Source organism: Vanacampus margaritifer, chromosome 3 (genome assembly GCF_051991255.1).
Source record: "Vanacampus margaritifer isolate UIUO_Vmar chromosome 3, RoL_Vmar_1.0, whole genome shotgun sequence".
Classification (NCBI taxonomy): Eukaryota; Metazoa; Chordata; class Actinopteri; order Syngnathiformes; family Syngnathidae; genus Vanacampus; species Vanacampus margaritifer.
In genome coordinates this window covers 12406974-12431325 of record NC_135434.1, presented here as the reverse complement: position 1 = coordinate 12431325, position 24352 = coordinate 12406974, and the positions used below count along the sequence as shown (strand labels likewise).

At 40.5% G+C, this 24352-nt stretch overlaps 1 protein-coding gene across 6 annotated transcripts in view; it reads right to left on the bottom strand.

Annotated features, from left to right (window-relative positions):
* Nucleotides 1-24352, bottom strand: part of pde4d (phosphodiesterase 4D, cAMP-specific) — a 220437-nt gene that overhangs the window by 161585 nt on the left and 34500 nt on the right. For 4 of the 6 annotated variants that reach the window (XM_077562176.1, XM_077562174.1, XM_077562173.1 and 1 more), the window contains one exon: nucleotides 16422-16660. In XM_077562176.1, the coding sequence (XP_077418302.1) occupies nucleotides 16422-16612 (191 nt within the window). In that variant the 5' untranslated portion in view covers nucleotides 16613-16660. Of the gene's footprint in view, nucleotides 1-6602; nucleotides 7381-16421; nucleotides 16661-24352 lie in introns of those variants that run through there. The other 2 variants (XM_077562182.1, XM_077562171.1) reach the window with 1 other exon arrangement.

The window sequence follows — 24352 nt, the reverse complement described above, 5'->3', positions numbered from 1 at the left end:
ATTTGAACATAAAGCACAAGTTTACAAGTAAAATAAAATTTAGGAGAGAAGCAGCATCTGACGATATTTATATTCTAATCATGCTACGTTTGATCACCAGCTGTGTGAGAAACCACGGGAAATAAATGCAAAAGAAAATTGCAAACGAATTTCTCTGTAGGGGGCGGAAATGAGCGTAAGTGAATTTGAAGTGTAAATACTAGCGGTGCCAGAAATCATGGTTGAGTACATACTTTGGTTTTAAAACCAACAAAAGCAAAACAAGCACACACAAAAATGTCCCTGTGTATCCAGCCCTCCTTTCTCAATCGAGGGTTCTCAGTCAAGGTTCCTCTATCGAGTTTTTCTTTGAGGTCATCCGAATCCACTTTGTATTTTTGTATATAAAAACTGTTTGGCAACTTATTTGCGCTTGAATCCTAACTTTGCACTCCATGTGACAAATTGTCCAATAAATGAAATACTCTCAAATAAATGTAGAAAATAAAATTGTTGATTAGAAAAGTGCAACATCACTGCTTTGTCTTCTTTTTTAGGAAATGAACGATGCAGAGAAGTGCATCAGTAACCGTTTGAATAGTCTGAATTGTTATGCTATAAAAAAAAAAAAACAATGGCATTTGTTATTGCTTTGACGCCATCTAAAGAGCTCAGGACAGGCTGTCTAAATGCCACAGGTTTTTTTCTTCTTCTCCGTAGTAATATTCACGTTGGTGTCGTTTCCAATGAGTTAACAAGTTTGACGTACTGCCAAAAGCATCCGGCTAACCAGGACTTCTGATAGCCGGAGGCTGACCTACACCGAATTAGCTCACGGAGTAGATATGTGGGCAGAGCGCCAAGCCGTTACACTTGCTGACCTAATATCTTCCACACCAATATAAATATAAATACATTTACCTCTAAACTTTTTACTAAAGGACTGCCACTTCAACTGTTAAATCCAATTTGTAATTGGAGGACCCAGATAAGACGCCAACAGCCCAGATCCTACCATTTCCTCTGCTTTTATTTCCTCATCTCCTTTTCCAGTCAAAAATTGGACCGAGAGAACAGAAATCCGAACGTTCCCTTTGACAAAGATGTCTGCCGTTACAGCGCCAGCCCTTGCAGCATCCCTGCATTGCAACAGGGTAGAAACTGGAGAAATGCCATGTTGTCATCAGAGGATGCTCCAGATTCTCGCTGAGGTCTCGCAGAAGCCTTGAGCGGCATCCAAGCCCAGCCTGCACTGTGACACATTTGGGTGATGTGTTCTACCTGGGGGGTTCTGCTGGACTTTGCACTGCACCAGCCACTCAGGGACACACTGTAACATCCACAGTCTTTGGGGAGAGGGCCGCTGTCTCTCCGCATATACGCAAGATCGTTGGAGTGAAAGGCAACGGGGGGAGCCGGCTGTTCCTTTTCTTCTTCTTGGGGGACAGTGCCCGGGTACTTGTTTATATCTGTCTGCTATAATCAGGAGATGTGTCAGCGTTATTTGACTTAAAGCGACTTGATCGCTGAGGTTTTCATGCGAAGAAGTGAGGCGTGCGTCAGCCTCGCTTAATGAGGGTTGTTCCAAAGTATGGCTCACATAAACAACAAGCCAAAGGCGTCATATTCCTCATCTTCTTGGGCGGCTTGAACTTATTTTATTGCACGTCTGGGAAGGACGACGAGAGGCCTTCAAACAACACATTGCGCCACATAAAAACAACAAGTCACTCATAAAATAGCACGGCAAGCAATTTGGCAATACACACTGTAATAACATTTTGGCATGCTTTTTTTTTTAGGATAAATATAATAACGTCAGTTGATTCGTCGGCAGAGAATCACGACCTCTAAAAGACAAAAATCCCTCATTTTACCCATTTTTTGTAATGCATGCCAAGAAGACAGAATCCAAGACAATGGAAGTCGTCCATTATTGTACATTGTTTACTTTCACCTTCCTTTTCATTACGGAATTGATTGTTCCCGCCCTACTATGATACCTGTGCTTCTCGCCAGATGAGGGTTTACCATTCCAAACAGTTGTGTGCCAAATGATGCCACTTTTCCACTGCAAAGTGACACCTCAGCACTTCTTTTTTTAAACTACAATTGTAAAAAAAGAGGCAACCACATCAATCAGAACAAGATAGACAAACAAACAGGGTCTCTTGTGTTTACATTTGCACGTGGCTGTTTTATTCGGGAGACAACAAATGGCTGTTGCTGTAAAGCGGAGACTATGGTGAATAATATTTTTTTCTTCTTCTAGACTTGCATTTTCGAATGTTACGAAACAACAACAAAAGATGCAGTTTGTTCCTTATTCAACGGAGTACAGTGGGAAACTACGGGGAAAAACACACACACATTAAACGAATCAGTCAGACTAACAATGGAGGACAATGAGGGTGTCCTGCATTTACATCTCAGCATGTGGCCATTGGACATAAGGGCAGCGAGTGAACAGACCGATTTAGTAAAGCGCAGACGGTATCTGTTGTTTCTAGATGTGTAACCTCAAATGTTTCAATAAAGCAGTAACGGAATGGGGCTGCCTTCAAAATAGAACTACAACAAAATGCAAAAAACAGTCAACATTGACTCATTCACTGCCATTGGTTATAGACAAAAATCATTTGAACAATTTCTATTAGTTTAAAAAAAAAATCCACTTTTGTTAACAAGAGTATGAAAACCTAGAATTTTTTTTTATTGTACCTTTAGAACAGATATAAAATATATGATTAATCGTGAGTTAACTCATGAAGTCCATCCATCCATCCATCCATTTTCTTGACCGCTTTTCCTCACAAGGGTCACGGGGGGGGGGGGACGGGGGGTGGCTGGAGCCTATCCCAGCTAGCTTCGGGCAGTAGGCGGGGTACACCCTGAACTGGTTGCCAGCCAATCGCAGGGCACACAGAGACAAACAACCATACTCACAATCACACCTATGGACAATTTGGAGTGTTCAATTAACCTGCCATGCATGTCTTTGGAATGTGGGAGGAAACCGGAGTACCCGGTGAAAACCCACGCAAGCACGGGGAGAACATGCAAACTCCACCCAGGAAGGCCGAAGCCTGGACTCGATCTCACGTCCTCTGCACTGGGAGGCGGACGTGCTGACCAGTCAGCCACCGTGCTGCCCACTCATGAAGTCATGCAATTAATTACGATTTTAATTGCCTGATGCTGCTAATTTTGAATTTTAATTAATCACATGACTTCACTAGTTAACTCACGATTAATCATAAATTTTATATCTGTTGTAAATGTACAATAGGTTTCCATACTCTTGTTAACAAAAGTGCAAAAATAACTAAAAACTAATAGAAATAGTTCAAATTCATTTTTGACATCAATAGCCGTCAATGGCAGCGAATGAGTTAATCGCAACAAGATGCAGGAACAAACAACTACAATGACTACGTTCACATGCAGTCAATATTCGGGTCAAGGTCAGAATTCCGGTTTCTGAAACAATCGAGGTAATACGTTTACATGCGTGCCGGAAAGAGTTACTCTCGTTTACAGGCTCATTTGTGCTCGATTGGAATAACCCGTTCCGATTACGTAATTACGTAAATAACGTCATTTCCTCTTTTAATTTACTAAATGTCCAATAAAATAATTATATTTATATCACTCGCCAGGCTAAATAAAGTAGTCAATGGGAGATATCAAGGGTCAGTCCAATACAGTTTTTACTTCTTGATTTGTGCCTATTAGTCACTTAAAGACGCACAATTTTATTTTGGAAGAAGACTAAGGACTGCTACAGAAAAGTGGTGACTGTGGGCTATAACACGGCAGAATTTAGAGCTATGGTACAACTACAGGATAACGGAAAGTAGGTGCACCAAAAATAAAAAAAGACAAGATAGGTCAGTTTGTTTCCCACTTCAAAATGGTACTGTAGAAAACAGCAAAAAAAAAAAAACAGGTTTACCAATACATTATTAGATTTAGAAAAAAATTGCACTATATGCACATGCAACTAAGACTCCATAATATCAACAAAAATGACTCAGGTTTAACGTAACTCTTTGGACCAATTACTGTAATACTTTCCTATTTATACAGGACTTTAGGACCATGTTGCAGCATCTTAGGGTGTTTCAGATAGAGCTTAGGGTGTTTCAGATAGAGCGGGAAAACACATAATTGGGAAGCTTTTCAGCAAATTGCTGGAGAGAGCTGCTGAATTTGTAAATAGGAAATGTGCAGGAATTACAGTGCAGGGTTTCCCCCAGCGCTTTAAAAGCCTGGAGGCCCGCCACGGCCAAGCGTACCCCACCCCTCCGCTGATGAATAGCAGTCGCTGCATATCACTTCCCCCATATACAAACTACAAATCGTAGTCGCTGGAAGTTGGTCGGTCAGCCCGCGTCCACCCTCCCCCCATCCAGGTATAGAATTTGGCGTTTTCATTCGTCATCCGCAACATACCGCCCCAACTCCTAGACCCGAGCGTCAAATGTCACAATTGAATTGACTAGAAAGTTGTCATCCAAAGCAGATGGATTACAAAAGCATAAGAAGGCCATAATATGTAATGTAAGTAAAATGTTCCCTGCGATGCACAGTCCAATGTATCTCTAACATAATTAGTTTTTGTTTTAAAATGTAATTTGCTCGGGATACCACACAGGCCATTAACCTCCTGAATGCTTGCCCTCTATTCATGGGGGTCATACTGCACACAACGACCATGTTGGCAAAAGAAAGACACATTTTGATGTTACCCTTTTTTCTTTTCTTTTTTTCTTTTTTAATGACATTGGTGTTTAAGTGCAGCAAAGCGGTTGCATGGCTGTGTCATTTCCATCTGTGCTCTGGTCTCGCGTGCCCTCTCGCTCGCTCGCTCGCTCGCTCTCCCTCGCTCGCTCTGGCTTCTCCTCCCTGTGACTATTCTGCCACTAAAAGACAGGAACTATTCTTGTCAGCCAGCCAGACAAACCAACAGCCTTTCTGTAGCCGGCCAGCGAGCGCACTCGCAGGCTCTCATCAGCGGAATATTTGAATAAAAGGAGAAAATGGAATGAGGTTTACATGAAGTGGTTTGACATAAAACCTGCATCCCTAACAGTCACTTTAGACATGGGAGCTGAGGTGACCTTCTCAGATTTCATCCTCAGATGCTTTTTTTTTTCTCCCTTCACTCTCTCGTGTGCTCTCTTCTTCCCAGAACATGTGAGTAATTAGAGCACTTACCGCATACACCCAAGCCATTTTTTTTGCCTTTCTGCCACTGTGTATATGTGTGCAGGAAGTGCTTCATTAAAACGTTGCTGTCATCACTTTTGTGTGTCAGTATAAAATGCTCGGGAGGGAGGGGGGTAGCGATTGTGGACATCATGTATCCATAAGATACGTCAGAGATGAGAAACCATTTTTATCCTAGAATATCTTTTGAGGGCTATACTGAATTTGAAAATGAAATGTAATTATCATACATAATTAGTGTTGTGGGTGAGCTGGAGTCTATCCCAGTTGACTTTGGGGCAAGAGGGGGCATACACTTTGGATGAGTCACCAGCCAATCACAGGGCACATATAGACAAATAAACATTCACACTCGTATTTACAACTATGAACAATTTAGACTCTTCAATGAACCTAACATGCGTGTTTTGAGGATGTGCAAGGAAGCCTAGAGAAAACACAAAGAGTAAATTGAACCCCGAACCTCAGGACTGTGAGGCAAACATGCCAAGCACTAGATTCAAGTGCTGCTTAATTGTGTAAAAAAATAAAAAATAAAAATACATTATGAGCATTCATTTGCTTCTCTCAAGTTCTATTTGTAGAATTGCATGGGGGTGTAATGGTTCATTCACCCGACTTAAATGCATACAGAGTGTGTTCAATTACCACTCAGAATGGTGTGATTCTAAGTGTGAAAGGTTGTCTATCTCTGTGCCCTTCGACTCATAGACACCAGAACCTGTCCTGCTCTCCAGAAAAAAAATAAAATTAAAAATTAAAAACCTGTCCATATACAGAATAGAATGGCAGGCCAGATCAGATGCTCTCAAGGTCCGATCATGTATGGCCCAGGGGTCATAGGTTGGCCACATATGTAACTGTAGCATATACGTTTGAGTATGCATCAAGTACGAATGGGTTTACACAGCTGAATAGCAATAATCCTAGAGGATCAATCCACAACATGTCTACTCATTTGCATATGTTATTCTAATTTCTGTGACCTGCCTGTGGGGCACACCTTAGCTCAGTGTAATATGCACCTGAACGCATCACTACCTTGTGTCACATTATGTTGTCATTTTTATTTTCCTCTCTTTTTATAACCTCCAAACTGATCATTTTGAGTTAAAACACAAAAAGTTGCAATGATGTCATGTGGAAAGGCGCTATAATTGTTGCCGTTAAAAGCTGCAATAAGCAACGTCCATCGTCACAAACTGATGCAAAATGCGGCTCGTGATTTTAAAATAGAAAGAAAACAAGCAATAAAGCATCGAACCCGCCCAAAGTTCTGCAAGAGGGAACCGGAACAAAAAGACCGGATCGCTCATGCACACAACGCCCATCGCGAAGCACTTTGTCCACCGCCACCTTTTCCTTTCCTCTCCCACGGTGCAAAAGCTTACCGTCGAAGACCTTGAAATGACGACGGCCACGACATGCGAGATTTCTTCAGTCCGGGTCGGTGTCCCGTGTCCACGGCATACGTCCGGTCCATGTTGAGAGGGCTGAGGTACCGCTCGGTATCGGAGAAGCCTCGCTGTCTGACGCGCTGGTGGCTTTTGCGCACTAGGAGAGCGTGGTGGAGCGGCGAGAGCGCAGCCTGGTTCTGCTGCCTCCACAGATGTTTGGGCGCCTTTGCACTCGCGCCGGCGGTTCCGACGCTGCCGCCGCCGCCGCCGCCGGCCACAGAGGACTGCGTCCCCACTTTGCCGTGCTCCATTTCACCCCTTAGCTTTCTTGTTTGTTTGTTTCTTAAACGCTACTTAGAATGCATTCAAATGCCAATGTATGGTCGAAACATTAGTTTAGGCAAACTTAAATCTGGTTAAACTCAACTCCATAAACTTCCTCTCCATTGAAGTACGGTACATCCATGTGGTCTAGAAAGGGTCCAAAGTTGCTTTTTTTTTTTCTCCAAGTGTCCCGGAAGTCTACGTTCACTCCCACTCCAGAAAAAGGTGTCACATGTTCGTCCCAGGACTAATTATGCACGTGCACAACTTTTAATGTGTAAAAATAATCAACTTTAAGTATAAATAAAAACAAAAAGCTCGACTCCATCCCCTCCTCGAGTGCTCCTGTGCAAGATCCACATCCGGCGGCAGATATAGGGAAGCAAGTAGGATTGTACATTAAACATGAGAGACCCACCCAGAGCACCTCCCCTGCTATCCTGCGTGAGTGAGGAGGCAAAAGGTGGCAGTGGGCAGACGCACAATCATTTAAGCACACTCAGAGCTGGAAAATAGCCAAGTGCACCCAACATGAGCGGGTTAAAACATGTGGAAGTGTATTGTATTCACTTGAAGAAAAAAAAAAAGAATCAAAGAGAGAGAGAGCGAGAGAGAGAGAGAAATCTTCTGAGTAATAGGCTATTTGGGTGTTTTTTGTTTGTTTGTTATCAGTACCGGTATGTTCTGGGAGTTTTTTTTATTTTCTGTTTTATTGATTTTTTTCTCTCTCTTTTATTCCTGAGTATTTTTTACTTTATTTTATTCTGTTTTCTGAATAATATTTTTTTCTGGGTTTTTTTTGTTTTGTTTTTCCAGAAAAAAAATGGTCTGAATTTTTTTTCTGTTTTTCTGAGTAATTTATTTTATTTATTATTATTATTATTATTATTTTATTATTTTATTTTATCTAATTATTTCTGCCTGTTTTTTTGGAAAAAAAACAAGTTTTGCTGAATATTTTTAATGACAGAATAAAAATAAAAAAAATCAGAAAATCAGAAAATCAGAAAAAAATCAAATAAAACAGAAAGTTCAAAAAAATATGTTCACCCCCCCAAAAAAAAGTTGTCAGAAAAACAGTTTTTTTTTTCTTTTCAAGTGAATGCAATACACTTCCGTAAGAACATGAACATGACTTAAAATAGGATAGAAGCTAGCAAATTTGGTCATTCACATACTTTATAAATCCAGTACAATGTTGGACACAAAGTTGGTTCATCTCGCCTAAAGAGGGATTTATTTTTTTCCAATTTAACATTCTTATCCATTATACAAGTGTAAAAATAAGTCATTTTCACATTAAAGGAAATATCCATCCATCCATCCATTTTCTGAAGCGCTTATGTGAATCGAGCAAGAAAGACAACATTTGTGTGGACTGACGACAAGGTAGAATTTCAGCTTTGTGACGCAAGCCAAGATCACTGACAAGATAAACGTCATCCGACACTGTTATCAACCAATGTTGTAGTTGTTGGGGGTGGTGTTAGTGCATGGTCACATGACAACTGGGTCAACCACATAATTGTCTCAGGAAATATGTGTACAGTATGTATTGTACACACGGAAATGAGAGGTTGCAAAAATGATCATAATCAGACTCGCAAAACTGCGATTACGTGTAGATGAAAAAAACAAACTTTGCGGAAACACCATTTCCGTGTGGATGGGGTCTCAGTATTGCTAACTTAGCAAGTATACCGTTTGTTTGTTTTTAATCCAATTCAATTCAAAATTTTACTTGAATCTTGAGTGATCATTGTGGGCAAGCTTTCATTTTCAATGAAGTTGAGAGTACATAAGACACAACAACAGCAGGCAATTGTGTAACTAAGTGACTGATGAAAATTAGAAGCAGTCTTAATCCAAGGATTTAAAAAAGAACAAAAAATAAAAAGACAGGCAACAAATCTAGTCACTTTTTGTGGTCTTATTAGGGCAGCTGGCAGAGCAGGTTGATTGGACGGTTGACCAAAAGGTCAGCAATTCCGAATCCTGCTCTCATTGTCTGCTGTCGAAATGCCCTTGGGCAAGATACTGAACTCTAAATTGCCTCCAGGTCAGCATTGTAAATGAGAAACTTGTCAAATGCATTAGCAGGTTCATGAAATAATAAATTACGAGAGACTGTTGCAGACTCCCTCCAGGAGGACGACAATGTTTACCCATCCATATCCAGAATGCAAATGAACGGTGCTTTTGTGAAGCCACCACTGACTAACGTAACCACATCCGCCTCCATAAAGTGAACGCCTTTAAAGATTCAATTGCAGCTCCCCTTAAAGAGGTTCGCCAAGCCGCGGGATTACCCTTTGTCGATTAATGTAGTGAATCCGCGCAGACATATCGCAGGTTCTTCAATGTTCTACACTCAAAAAAAGATGGATCAATATTGACTCAAGGCTCACAATGTCTTAACTGTGTGTGTTTATCCTCCGCATAGGTCTCGAAGTACACGGCCATTCCTCCAGAAACTAGTAGCAAGGGGAATGCAATCGGCGCTCTTTTAACAGCCGAAGTGTAATCTTCCTCGCAAATAAAGTGAGAGAAAACAATGGCGGCAGCTAAGTGTGATAGCGCACCGCACACAGCATAAGAAGCAGCAGCATGGCCTTGTGCGACATATGTGTGTGCTCTTATGCGGCCCTGCACAGTGCACACACATTTCATTTCATTTAAGTCACTGTCCAAGTTTAAACAAGGTCGTTGGCAGGAGAGTGTCCCGGCATAACCTTCAAACAAAACAACAGATGGGCAATTTATTTTTAAATCGGGAAAACCTTGCGTACAGTACTCCCTGTTCGTATTCTGGGTTGCGCTTTAGACATAATATTGATCATTATAATAAATTATTACTTAAGGTAATGTGTTTTTTTTTTCTGTTTTGTATTTGATGACCTCCGCCAAAAATAAATAAGCAGCAAGATCGTGTGGTTTATTATCCATCCAATTTGGTTGTAATTTAATCAAACTGTAAATGTAATGCAATTGTGGTAGTTGTATGCAAAATAATATCCAAATTAGATGTTCAAACACTGGCTATTTTTTTTGTTGATTATAGTACAGTAAAGTTGCCAAGTGTGGTTCAGTTATATTTAACTTTAAAGTATAATACATTTCTTTAAGAACTGTTTGTTTTCAAACACTTAAGTACAACATTTATTCAACTATTATGTGCAATAAATTTTAATTAAATCATTTTTAATTAAGTAAAATATATATGTATTTATTTTACATATTCAAAATGTGCATAGTATTTTATTATTATTAGTTTTTATTGTTCTAATTGTGCATAATGTGACATGACTTACAATAACGAACAATTACAGTATGACATGCTGGTTGAAGCGGTTTCACTCCAGACCATTAGGTGGCAGTCATGCACATTACAAAGTGGCACAGAACAGTTTTTTTTTTTCTTCTTTATCTTCAAGCAACAGTTCAATCTGCAGGATACAGTGGGTCACTGCCCGTCTTGGTCACAAATGCAAGTGAAATGTTATGACAAAAATAATTCATTGATCTGCACCATAATGTAATCCATTCTTCTTCTACATTTAGAAATGTTGTCAGTTATTACATAATACTGCAAAATAACCCCCAAAAAATAACATGACCTACAAAATAAAGCAATCAAAATGTAGCTACTTGATTTACGCACTTAGCAGAGATATTAAATGCGTGTGTCAATTCTGCATCTGATGTCATTTTAGCTTTTGCATGCTAAGTGAGCTAACTAATAATAACTAAATTAACTGATAGATTATGTTTACAGTATACAGCAAGCTTTTTTCACTGTAGCGCCGTATCTGGCGGTTGGCCCTCAAGAAAGTGGACTGAAGCTGCAAAAAGTATATACTGATACATAGTTTTATCCAGTTCTGCACCAAAATGTAATTGCTTTTCTCTGGGTCATGTACAATCTCTGGACAAAGTTCAGTCCACAGAGATGTCCCGCAGCACCAGAGGGATCTCATTGTTCAAAGGTATCAGTCAGGAGAAGGGTACAAAAGAATTTCCAGGCATTAAATAAATATGTGACAGTGACATTGTCAAGAACTGTAAAGATGAGAAAAAGAAGTGGTCAAAAAGGAGCTGCAGGAATTTCAGGGTAGTTTCTAACAGAAAAACACAAAATCCAAGTTTCACTCTCTCTAACTGCGGCCATGCAACCCCCCTCTTAAAAGTTCCATGAAAATAAGTTAATTGCCGCAGCAATCCATATTAATGACTGCAAAACCGAGGAAGGGTGTTGATGACCTCATCAATCTGAGGTGCCTGGTTAGGAACCTGTCTTTGTTTATCTTCAAATGCACACATTGATTACAATTAGCATGAGCATGCTGCCTTAACTGTTTGATGACTAATTACTGCCTAGAGTGTTCAAAACAATCACCATCGACATGTTTGCGTCGTCACATGAACATCTGGTGGTTTTGAGTTTTGGTCCTGTCTGAAGCTTCTCCAGAATGTTGTTTAAAAAACATTTCCAAATGCTCCTCCGCACAGTTTATCACTGTCATGCTGTTTAGCAGAAACGGCTACCTCACTGCTAAACACTTGCATGCACTCCCACAATATCACGTGTGTATTTTGTGGCACTGGATGCTTTTAATCATGAGCCAGTAATGAAAACATACAGTAGCACACTTCATTACATTGAGGCATTTGTGTTCATACCGCACACCGTTTTATCCAAATGCATGTTTCACTGCCTTCTACCCCTGAAAGTCAAAGTTGAGACTATCAAAGTGTGGCACCTTTGTATAGCTCTCCACACTGTGTACTGAATTATAAATGAATGAAGCCTGAAGCCAGGCAAAGATGCATGGCCATTGTTAACATTCTCTGCATAACTCATTTCCTCACCATTTTTAAATTTTGTATTCTTCCATTTCATTCAAAATATATGAGAGTGCTTGAGGGTCGTCACACAAACTGGACGGCTTGATAAGCAGGGTTGATGTGGAAATATGTGGATTTCGACAACCACAGTTAAACAACCACAATTAAAGTATTGGTAAGTTGTTCACCAGGGCGACCAAGTTCCAATAATAAATCATTTTTTATTATTAAAGTTACACATCAACAAAAACACCAACGAAAACTTGGCTCCTAGACGGAATTTAAAATAAACATATTTTTTCTATACTTAAAGAGCGATCGCACACATACATGCCAGACTTTTGCCTTCTGGATTGTCATTTAACTTATTCATTGATGATGACTATGATAAACAGTATTAGTATCAATTAGGTATTTTTGTACACACACACACACAGTCGTGTCATTGAGCTACTACTTATTATAAACCACATTGTTACACTGGATTACAGTGGAATCTGTGAAATTCAGATTGGAGCTGATATCTCCTTCTGAGAATATTAAATTGATCACAACTGGAGTGTTCTGGTTGTGTGAAAACGTTTTGCTCTGCATGCCTACAACAGTCGTTTCGGTGGCCTCTCTTCAATGCATATCAATAACTGTTGTTTTGCATCTCAAGAGAGTGATACCATTTCGTGGTTTGGAGTGTGCCTCTAATTTAGGGGATAGTTTTGTTGGGCTTCCATACCAACACAAATTGTCGTCAACAACCGTCAAAACAATAAACGTCTTCTAAAACAACATAACAGTCCAGTTGCGATTGATACGCAGCTCTAGATTAGATTAGATTAGATTAGATTAGATTAGATTAGATTAGATTAGACTAGATTCGATTATTTTTAATGGACCCTATAAAGAAATTCGGCTTCACTAATTGTAAAATTGCACAAAATTGTAGCGTCTGCTTATGATGCTACCCAAGGATTCCCAAAATTTCACAAAACTTCATTTTGGCGAGTATGCAAAGATTAATCTGACAATACACTAAGAGTAACAGTGATGGCAATGTGGAAAATGTAATGACGACCACAGAACCATATCTTCAAGTTGTCACGTGGAAGCAGGATGGTAGCACTGTCAGGGCTGTTCAGCACAATATGTCGATAACCATCCATGACAAGAGTGTTGTAGTTAACCAGTAAAGTGGTTAAGTGAAACAAATTTCACTTAACCATTGCAGGTCGATACATGAAAACACATTCATTCAATTCCCATTGCCTGTTCGTATTTTGTTTTAGACCCAACTAAATCTAATGTTGTGGAAGAGATAAGGAAAGGACCTATCCATCTACTGACCCTATCAATCCATCCATCATACCTCTACTATATCTATTTATCCAGTGATCCATTTATCAGCATTCTGAGTCAAAAATTCAATCGTGGTTTCTCTTAGTGGGGAATTTCATTTCCATCAGCTCTTATCCCAACAACTCGACTTCATTAGAATCAAAGAATGAAAGTAGCCCCTGGTGAGTACTGTTATAAAAACAATGATGACATAACAAACAAGTAAATTGTTGCAAAATTTGATGTTTCCCTCGAAACATCTTTCGGCTTCTTCCTATGTCGTTTCCACACCGGCTGATGTCAGGAAGATTCAGCTGAAACTACAAGTAGCAACTTTTTTGCTCGGTGACGCATTGTAAACAAAGCCACAGAAATGTCAGAAAGGCAGACAAAAGCTCATTATAAAGGAACAGTAACAGCGTGTGCGTGTACTGCATCAAAGTTGCCTGATCATGTAATCCACACAGCATACTGATATGTCCTACTTCTTTTTTGTTACTTCAACGTATCAATCATCCTTCTTTGCCTTTGAATTACATTAGCAGAGCTTGATTATCCAGTCTCTATAATGAAAGCCCCCGTAGCAAGTGAGCCTTCTTAGTAAGCGGCCGCTCGTGTCCTTGTTGTTTATCCACTCGCTGAAGGTAGAAGCATTCTTGGCAAGGAGAAAAACAACATGAGGAAGAGGCAGGAAAAAGTGTTTTTCAGTCCTTATTTGGAACACTGGCAGAGCGCGCGTGTTCATAACGTGACCGACATGCAATATCGGCTGTTGAATCAACGATCAAAGCCAAGAGACCATGCACTTGATATTTGTGGACAGCGCTAGCGCTTGAGCGTCAAAACGATCAAAACCAGTCTATTACGCCCATGCCCATATTTACGCTATCAATATAGGGCACCTTGTCGCTCCTTGCCGGACTGGCAGTGACAGATGTATATGACGGTGAGATAAATCCATTGGAAGTACTTGAGCTTGCTCCCCGATGGCAACAGTCTTTTAATACGGAATGCGGTATTAAAGGTTTGTTTGTCTTTCAAGAATCACATATGACAAACACACCGTGGTACATTTTCATATCTGGTGGGGGTGTTATTATTCCCTCACTTATCGCAAGGTCGTGTTCTTTAAGTGGAGACAGACTAATGCACTCTCAGTAAAGCATTGTTTAAAATGTTTTTTTTTTTTAATACAGTGGATAGCCTAGGCCCTAGACCCTTCAAGTTGACCACCCCTGAAGTTCAACCAGGGTTTTCTAGGAAAAATATGCCCCAAGTACAAACAAACCCATCATGAGACTTCCGTGGATTTGGGATGCCACAACAGGAGGTCGCCAGTTATGGAAAAGTGGACAAGTGTGATGATAACCATAGAACTTAAAATGGCAATATACAAAGGATTTGTTTATGTGACTGTATCGCTCTGCAAACACCTTTTTGTTCCTTCCCCTTTCAGTGTCTATTGGAGTAAAAGTAAAATGAATTGAATTGTAAAGTGAATTGAACATTGCATGTAAAGTTAGTGTGAGTATACTGTATGTGATCCAATTAAATCTACTTTTACATGATTAAGGAATGAGTACGCTCTAAAAACAGTTGGGTCAAAAATTAAATGAAAAGCTAATGTCGTTTTACATTATTTTAGCTTTATTTAGTTAGCTGGTTAAAATATTACTAGTTTTGAGGCTAGAACAAATTTCCCCTGCGTTTAATATTTTTTTTAGGACAGCTGGGAAGCAATTGGGGCAGCACGATGCATAACTAGTTAGCATATTTGACACGAGTTCTGAAGATATGGAGCTCAGCACGGTCATTCATGTGTGGTGTTTGCATGTTCTCCACATGCTCGCATGGGTATGCCAGCTTCCTTCCACATTCCAAAAATAAGCATTTTAGGTCCACTGAAGACGCTAAATTGACCATAGGTGTGAGAATGTGAGCCTGAATGGCTGTTGGTGAACACGTGCTCTGCAATTGCCCGGAGATGCAGTAGGTGTATCTCTCCCATTGTCCATTGGCTGGATGGATGATGGATGGATGGACGGACAGATGGCATGACTGGATGGATGCAGGGGTAGGTTGAGAGGATGGATGCATAGATGGATGGACGGACGGATCGCAAATTGAATGGCTACTTTTCACTGAGATTATTAAAATATATCAAGAATAATAGTGGACCTAGATGTTTACCCTGGGGTACACCTTTTAACCCACAAAGAGGAAAACAGCATTAAAAGATGGATGGATGGACGTAATGTTGGATAGACTGATGGATGGATGGATAGATGGAAGCGATTTTGTTTGACTTTGGAGATTTCACTGTAATTATCTTTGCTTTAGAGTATGGAAAAAGGCCATCAAACCGGTGTTATATTCTGTATGCACTGCCAAATATGAAAGACAAAGAGTTGTTTTACATTACATTCGGCAAAAGACTGTTATTAGCTAGTCAAAGGCATGTTTTTAGACAAGTGACAGATTCATCTAATAAGCGTGATGACTCACACCGGCCGGCAGTTAGTCATTTTAAAGAGATTTGCAAGTTATGAGTCCACCACATATCCAGGATAAATGACCAAATCACACTCTAGAATAAATTAGGACCCTCAGTCTGGAGGGACTTGAAGCGGCCATCCAATGAACATTTACATCCTCGTCATCATCTGCAAACTGACTGAAGGTACAGACTTTAACCTTTTTTTTTTAAATTATGTTTGTTAGACTAAACCAACATTTTTAGTTACTATTCACAGCAGACCTGAATTGGCAAATCTTTTATGTTACATTGTGTATTCAATGTACAGTAAATAAGAATTACCTTTGAGTGTCATTTCAACAGTTGGTGTGCTGTATGTTCTAATATAGAGGTTTGCAGTGTATGATAATTAGTGATGGCAAAATGAAGCTTCATGAAGCATTTGCGATACTTTTTGACTCCTCTAGATGGTGCTCTTGGTTTAAAAATAAAGGCAAGTGCAATAAAAATTGATTACATTTGCATTGCATCTTTGAATCATGAGTGCCATCTTGAGGAGTCAAAAAGTATCGCAAGTGCTTCATGAAGCTTCATTTTCCCATCACTAATGATAATGTATTCTGCCTGTATTCTTGGTCTTTTCCCTATTCAATTTTAAATGAATGTCCGCAAATTTAAGTTCTATCTATATATGGAAGATGAGTATTACACCAGGTGTCACCAACAGGCACTCCTCCACTGCTATAGCCCTCATTGACAGATATAAACAAAGTTTACCCGAAAAGCTCTCGCTCCATGTTACATAAAAAAACAATCCAAAAGCCTCCATGTCCTCCTACCTGCTGGTGTCAGCCGAGGTGATGGCAATGAGAGGCGGCGTGCGAAGCGGCAGGGTGTTGGGCCGCGGAGGAGCGGTGAACGCATCGGCCTCCGGTTTGCGGTCCAAGTACAAGTGCTCGGCCTGTCTGAAGGCCAGCGGGGGTAGTTGCACCGTGCGGCACGATAGCCTCCGCACCAGGAAGGGCTCCATGCAGGTGACCGGACCCAGCTCTGGGGAGTCCGTCGAATCGTCAGACACCTAAGGAACCAGGGAAGGGCATGATAGAATAACCACAATTGTGAGGACTGGGGGGGAAAAAAAGCAAAAATGAGCAAGATCAGAGAATCGATGCCAGGGTCCCTCCCGCCACTTCTTTTGCAATGTATGTTGATCCACAGGCGAGCGTGTGGAACATAGACCTGACATTCTATACGATCAATGCAATCGTTCCCACTGCCATTTGCTCATGATAACTGTCACCTCGCATCACAGAAATACCCAGAACCACTTGAAATAACCCACAACATCAAAGCCCACGGTATGTTTGTTGATGTACAAGCACAAGCACAAACGTGTCACGAAATAATCAATGGGGTCGTTTTTCATGCTTGTTGTTGATAACTGTCAACGCACATAGAAATAAGCAAAAAGGCTCAAAATAATCCACAACATCAAAGTCCAATCAACACTCATTGATGGATAAAGATGGCGTGCAACATACTACCGGCTAGTTATGAATATGATTATAACATTTTAGTTACAGTTGAAATGACCCAAGAAACAGGGAATCATAATGAAGGACAAATGAATCGCAGTGGCCCAGCGTTACATTTCTATGTCAGGAATTTAATTAGTTTTTTTTTTTTTGGGGCTTGGCCGCTATTTTTCCCTTTTTTTGATATATACATATTTATGATTTGTTAGTTCCCAACTCCATCAATCATTTAACACAGAAACACAAGTTTAACATGTCTCTGTCTGATTCATTTTATTGGAAAGAGATGAAAGATGACGGAGATGAAATCATCTTTTTTTGATCATCACAGCATACACACACTGTTAGTGGTCTTGCTCATGTGTCCGGGTGGGGGTGGTCTTGAATCAGGGTCCCCACAGTGACAGGTGATGATCTGAATCGCTTGGCCACGCTGTCCAGTTTCCATCCTAGATTGTGATGGATTTGGATCTGCAAAATTTGCCGAGCAGTTTACTTCAGGTGAAATTCCCTTTTTTTCAGCTTCCTGAAGAAGTACAGTCTCTGTTGAGCCTTCGTGATTACATGCTGTGCATTGGGGTCCATGTTAGGTCATCGCTACCGACTGTTTTCACTCTTTCCACCTGAGTCACACTGACGGCAAGCAGTGCAAGCTGCTCATTTTTCCGCCCTGGGTCAATAATCATCTGGTTATTCTTTACAGCATTTAAGGAGAGATTATTTTCATATCACCAAGACACCAGCTGAGCCACCTAATTGTCTCTTCTCCACCAGTGATCAAACCTTGTTCATATTGGTGTCATCCTGGAAGGAGATTCAAGATTCTGTTGTTTTTGTTTTGTTTCAATGATTATAGTATGCTCCCATTTGGAAGCATGGCTTGAGCCTTGACTTTTTCCCCCCCAACATCGCATCTTCCCTTCTTATCAAAGATAACGGGGCACTTTTTAGTGAATGCCAACAGACCTTTTCGTCCTATCTCCTTCTGCTGTTCATTGTTTTTCATATTTCTAGGACAGGTTGAGTCTGTTAAAGGGGAAGTCAACCCCCCAAAAATGTATTGACAATAATATGTTCTTTGCAGCCCCACTAGTCTAAATATGGTATTCTGCTTAATATTGCGTTAGTGGAATATGAGTTAAGCAGCAAAATCCAGACGTTTTTATCAATATCAGAAGGCGGCCATTTTGCCACTTGCTGTTGAGTGAAAATGACATCACAGTTGCTCAGGTCTCAGTGGTAACGGGGTAACAACAGGTAACAACCAATCACAGCTCAGCTTCAGAAAACAGGTGAGCTGTGATTGGTCGTTGCCTGAGCCCTGAGCAAGTATGATGTCATCTTCAGTCGATAGCAAGTGCACTCTAAAAACTGTTGGGCCAAAAGAAACCCAATTATGCATCAAAAATAGACTGATCAACTTTAATTTGACCCAACTTTCTGGGTTGTTTTATATAAAATGACCCAATTTTCAACCCAAGTAAAGGGTCTGACCAATAAATATTGGTCAGACCCTTTACTTGGGTTGAAAATTGGGTCAAGAAATGGCCAATCTGACAAATTTTTATTAAATATTTGCTAAATATTTGTCAGATTGGCCATTTCTTGACTCATGTAGAGGATTGGTCAATTTTTGACCTATAGTTGGGTTATTTCTGACCCAACAGTTTTTACAGTGTGGCAAAATGGCCACCGCCAGAGATGGATAAAAACGGCTGGATTTTGCTGCATAACTCATATTGCACAAATGCAATATTAATCAGAAGGTTGTTTAGACTAGTGAGGTCACATATAACATTATTATCAATAAATGGTTGACTTGCCCTTTAAGTGAAATTTAGTTGTTTTGTACTTGTACATGTGCAGTCATAATAAAGATATTCCATTTCTCTAAAACAGTTTTACTATACAAGACGGAGAGAAGCCAAGAAGGTGGTTGGAAGTTTCCCTAAGTTTTTTCAGAGCAAGCCTCAAGTGGCGGAGCATAGCAATCACAGGGCTTGAGAAACCGTGCTTGCGGAGATCCAGGGAGGGGTCCCCTATGATGGCATCGTGTAATGGCATGCCATATCTGTAAAATATGTTTATGCTTTATGTGCAAAAAAAACAAAAAAACAATAGAGCCGAGCAACTATAGAGTGTACACTCACACACTCATGGCATGGGAACAAAAGGTGATTCAAACCTGCTGTAACAGTGCAATTACATGTAAGCTGCACTGGCTTAAATGCCAGCAACCGATTTACATCAACGACACAACTCTAAACAGACATTGCGATGAGGAAAATAAAACAATGATAGTTGCTAAGTGTTGCATCTATTAAATGTAAAATGTAGTGCTCCCAGTTTGACCCAAAAAGTTGACTGCACAGTATTAGGCTAACAATAGTTAAACAGCAAACACACTAATAAATAAGTTGACACAAAACTATGTGACCTGCTTGAATTTATTTCCACATAACAATCATATGCCATTAATAGCTATCTTGTATGAGGTCAGAAGTTAGACCTCGGAAATGACCGTTCTTATGGCTCTCGGAACACTGCACTCTCAGAGTAGAGTTAGGGCATCAGATTGAATTTCCAAATGCACCCAGCACAGAGAGAAATAGCGGCCACTTCGTAATTCCAATTCTCATTTCCCGCCAAGACATGAGGGCAACACGGCGCAGTCTTTCTGGCATTGGAGTGCTTGATAAGAACGAAGGCAGCAGGAAAAACGCACAAGAGGCTCCATGCAGCAGCATCTTTATAAATAGAAAGAATTGTAGAAAGGCATCTCAAGATGACTATGACAAAGAACGTTAATTATAGATCTATATAGAGAGTATAGATTCAAGGCTGCAGAAGTATTTACATTTTTGAAGCAAATGTGACAAATAAGTGACTTTAAGACTTGTGTCTCGATACAAAATCAAATCGCTGTACATTTTTTTTCCATTTTTGGATGTCAAATGTTAAATATTCAATTAGATTTTATACTTAAAAAGTAAGCACACAGAACTAATACTTTCCCACTGGGTAAATAATATAGTATAAAGACGTTAAATACATTGAGGTTTCCTATGCAAGCTGTGTTTCCATTCATCCAGTCCTGCTCTCTCAATCAAGATTTCTCAGTCAAGGTTTCTCCGTCAAGGATTTTCTATGAAGCCATCTGTATCCAGGCCTGCTCTTTGTTGTTACTTTGTATTTTTGGATTTAAGACTCCTGTGTCTTGTCTGCGTTTGGGTCCGAACTCCGCACCTCACTTGACATAAAACACAGTTTAGAATTACTGAATGGAATTTGCTTAATCGAGGCCTCCCAAAAAAAAGTCAAACAAAGAAACAAATGTTTCCCTCGCCTAAAGGATCAAAACCCGTGACCCGCAACATGACTCAGTTATGCAAAGCTGCTGCTGCTGCTATTTTTAATATACACTTTTGTGGCTTGCAATCACACTGAGGTGGATTGCTTTTATTGCAAATGATAGCATGATTTCCTACGAAGTTACACCTAAACGCTAAGGTAACTCAAAAGGAGCCCACTAAGGTGACCGATGTAGCATAAAGTGAACAGATGATTTTAATGACAGTGAAAGCAGCTGCGAAACTGAGAAAGCCAAACAGACTCACTCCATTACAGTCAAACAAATGACTCATTTCTTTCAGTCAGGCTCGTGATGGACTGAACTCCAGAATGAGTTTCTTTCTTTCTTTTTCCCCCCCATCTTATTGAACACAATAAACCCAAGGCTCAGATGGCTGGAAGTGGACTAGAGTTCCATTTAACGTCTTCTATTGTTTGTTTTGTTTGGGTTTCCTTTGGTAAAGTGTCCCTAGGGAGGGTAGAAAGATAATCAGTTATTTGCCTATTGACTGCTCGCAGGAGTATCCTTGATTCAGGGCACACTTGAATACACAGGTGCAAATGCACAGGCTGGAACGGCGTGATAAATTGAGGCTGATATGGCGCCCATTTATCTTGCTGCAAACCGTGCAGAGTTTTCATTTGCTGTGCATAAATAATGAAGCTTGCCCTGTTAAGTAAGGCTCAGCATGTACATTCCACGCTGTTCTTTTCCAGGTGATAGTTCCACACCATGTGTACAAGCCACGCCCCCTCACTAAAAATAGACACAATCAAATCCACGGCTCCCATTTAAACATTTTGGTTTACCACAAAAAGGTCAAGGTTGGCTTAGCCTGAGACAATTTATTTGCTGTTGGGTCCCGAGTCAAACCTTATCTTTCCAGTTAGCCCCGCAAAGCACTCCTCTGCTGGACCGACAATATTTGAGTTAGCATAAAGTAGTTTGTACAAATATTGTGAGACCGCCATCTATTTAACTAAACAGGCATTGATGCACAGGACCTTTAATCCATCCAGCTTTACTGACTGGTGTCTGCTTAAGATTTAAGGCCCTAATTAGTGTTCCTTGAGGAACTGCCCGTTTAATTGTCACTCAACAAAGACTACAAGCAAGCTTGTAAACAACCCTTGAAGAGATTAGTGCAGAAGCTGATTTAGTAGAATTACTCTCAGGACCGTCTTTGCAAATATGATATCAATTCATCCCATTTCCTCTGGCTCGTTTTGGAATCAGGGACGAGTTCGGATCTGAGTTGACAGGGAGGTAGGAGGAATGATTGGCAAATGATTGGCAGCTCTTCGGCGGTTATACGACGACCTGGTGAATTTCTGTCAGGAATGTGCAATCTTACAACCCCCGATGTGGTTTAACAACAACACAAATGACAGGAGGGTAACCCCTGCCAGCAGACCTCCGTATCTCACACATCATCCATGTGCAAACACCATCAATCCATCCGTTTTCTATACTGCTTATCCTGTTAAGGGTCATAGGGAGCTCGAGCCTATCCCAGCTGACTTTAGGCCGACTACACACTGGACTGCTCACCAATCAATCGAAGGGCTCGTAAAATAAATACTAGTATTTTATATATCTATTCACACTGTCACTTAATAGGAACTGAAGCCATACTGAATGCATCATTTTTCAAACAAATTAAGACTAAATATATGTCATGCTAGCGGCCTACGTGAACGGGTGCATCGCTGGGCTTGGAAATCTAACCACCAACATTAATGTTCTCACTGGGTCATTAGGTAACATTTTTATTGACTGGAGAGTCCAAAAAATGACAACATCAAACCGCTAACGTTTAGTGTTTGCAACTTACACAACATAGCAGCCAAGGCTAATATCAGCTCTCATACTTTGCATGTTATGTTACATACAGTACATGTCCCGTGCACGTTTGCGAGGGGCGTGGCTTAAGTCAGGGATGCCCATAGGGTGAGTGAATTGAGGCGACGTTCAAATCTTGCTATCTTAGATTGGAGCACCTTGATGTATTGATTGCATTATTTTCTAGCATTAGCATACAGAGCTCAGATAAACTGAAACGCAGATTAGTTTTTTTAAAGCGACAACATTTTGAAACACACTCTAACATATGGACTGGGCCAGTGCAATCAAATGTTTCTGTGGATTAACATGAGGCTCCTATCTTAAACAGCAGCACACTGTACATCTTTATCAGTCAAGAAAACGCATCACAGAGCAATAACTGGCATGCTAGTGCGCATCCATCAAGATGTCACTCCTCATTCAAGAGGCCACTGCGCCGCCATTTCCACATAATTAGGTGCATTACACTCACCGCCACAGACAGCGACTTGAAGTTCGGGGGACAAGGGTGCCGATTTGATTAACCTTGTTGTTTAAGCAGGTTGAAGGTAAAATGATTAATCTCATCATCCAATGAGGTAAACTGTAATACCCGTTAACATCCTATTTGTGATAAGAAAAATGAGATATTGCTTTAATATTGCTTCATCCATTGCAGTCCTTGAGTGTAACTCGCTTGTGCTAGTCTTCCGTCCAAAGGCTTGATTTACTGAGATCCCAAATAAAAGGTGCAAATTTGCATGCTAGCTCTCACAGATTGCGCACGCTGTTGGTAGGCATGTGGCGCATGATTTACTACGATTTAAATTGGGTGTTCGCTCACTCTAACAGATTGCGTGTGGCGTGCGCTGTTGGCAGCAGGTGTAAAAATGGCCACAAAACTAAACAGTGGATATGAAAGGCAAAGGAGTTAATAGTTGAAACTACAAATAATTAGCGTTTCAGTCAAGGAGTGAGTTCTCCGGTAAAGACCGAGCCATTTGAATCATTGCGTGTGCGCTAAATTTTTCTATTGACATATTCTCCTCCCGCAACGTACAAACGTGCAACAGTTTAGCGTGTTTGGCAAAAGCAATCCTGGTTGAGCGCTGATAAGCTTCCACATCTGGCCGTCCGCACACTCAAGTTTGGGCCTGCTTTTGCACATGCAAACCTTTCGTAAAGCAGACCCCAAATGTCTGAAGAGGCACTTAATGATAAGTGGGATCAGTTAAAGGTTAATTAGCCTGCTAGGACTCTTCTGCACTCTTCTGCATTTGATGTGCCATTCCATTGGCGGTGCAGTTATGTTGTTTGAAATGTGGAAGGTCAAATTTGCTGCTCCACTTACAGGCTTCTGCCTTTGAGTAAACAGCTTGTGTCTTTAAAAGGTATGATTTTATGTGTAGGAGAAAAACTCATGTGTAGGCTTTTTTAGCTTTTTTTTTTTTTTGTAGATTAATGGCAGTAATCACAGCATGCCTCTGTTGTTTTGGGGGTCTTAAATGAGCTGCGCTCAGCAGTGTTAGGATCCCCAGTGATCAAGGCTGCTGATGTAGTATGTGGCTGAGGAATATGAGTATCCAGTTCAACCTTAAAGACCAAACAAAAAATTTCCATCCATCTATTTTCTGCATCCCTTTTCCTTATTATGGTTGTGGATGAATTGGGGTCTGTCTCAATTTACGTTGGGCAAAAAGCAGGGTACATCATGGACTGGTTGTTAGCCATTGCAGGGCAAACATTCGGACAATTTAGAGTTTTCATTAACCAAGTTACCAACCATGCACGATTTGTGGATGTGGGAGGAAGACAGAGTACCTGGAGAAAACCTATGCAAATGCCACACGCAGGAGGGATAGAATTGAAAGTGATAAAAACCAACACCCAGAATTTTCAGTAGTAATGTTGGGTTTAAGGAAATTGCTTACCCCAGGACAGATAACAAAAACTACAGTTTTGTCCTAGTTAAACTGGAGAAAGTTTTGCCATCAAGGATTTGCTGTTTAAAGGCCTAGCTAGCTACACCAATCCGACGTCAGCCAAATGTGACCGACGC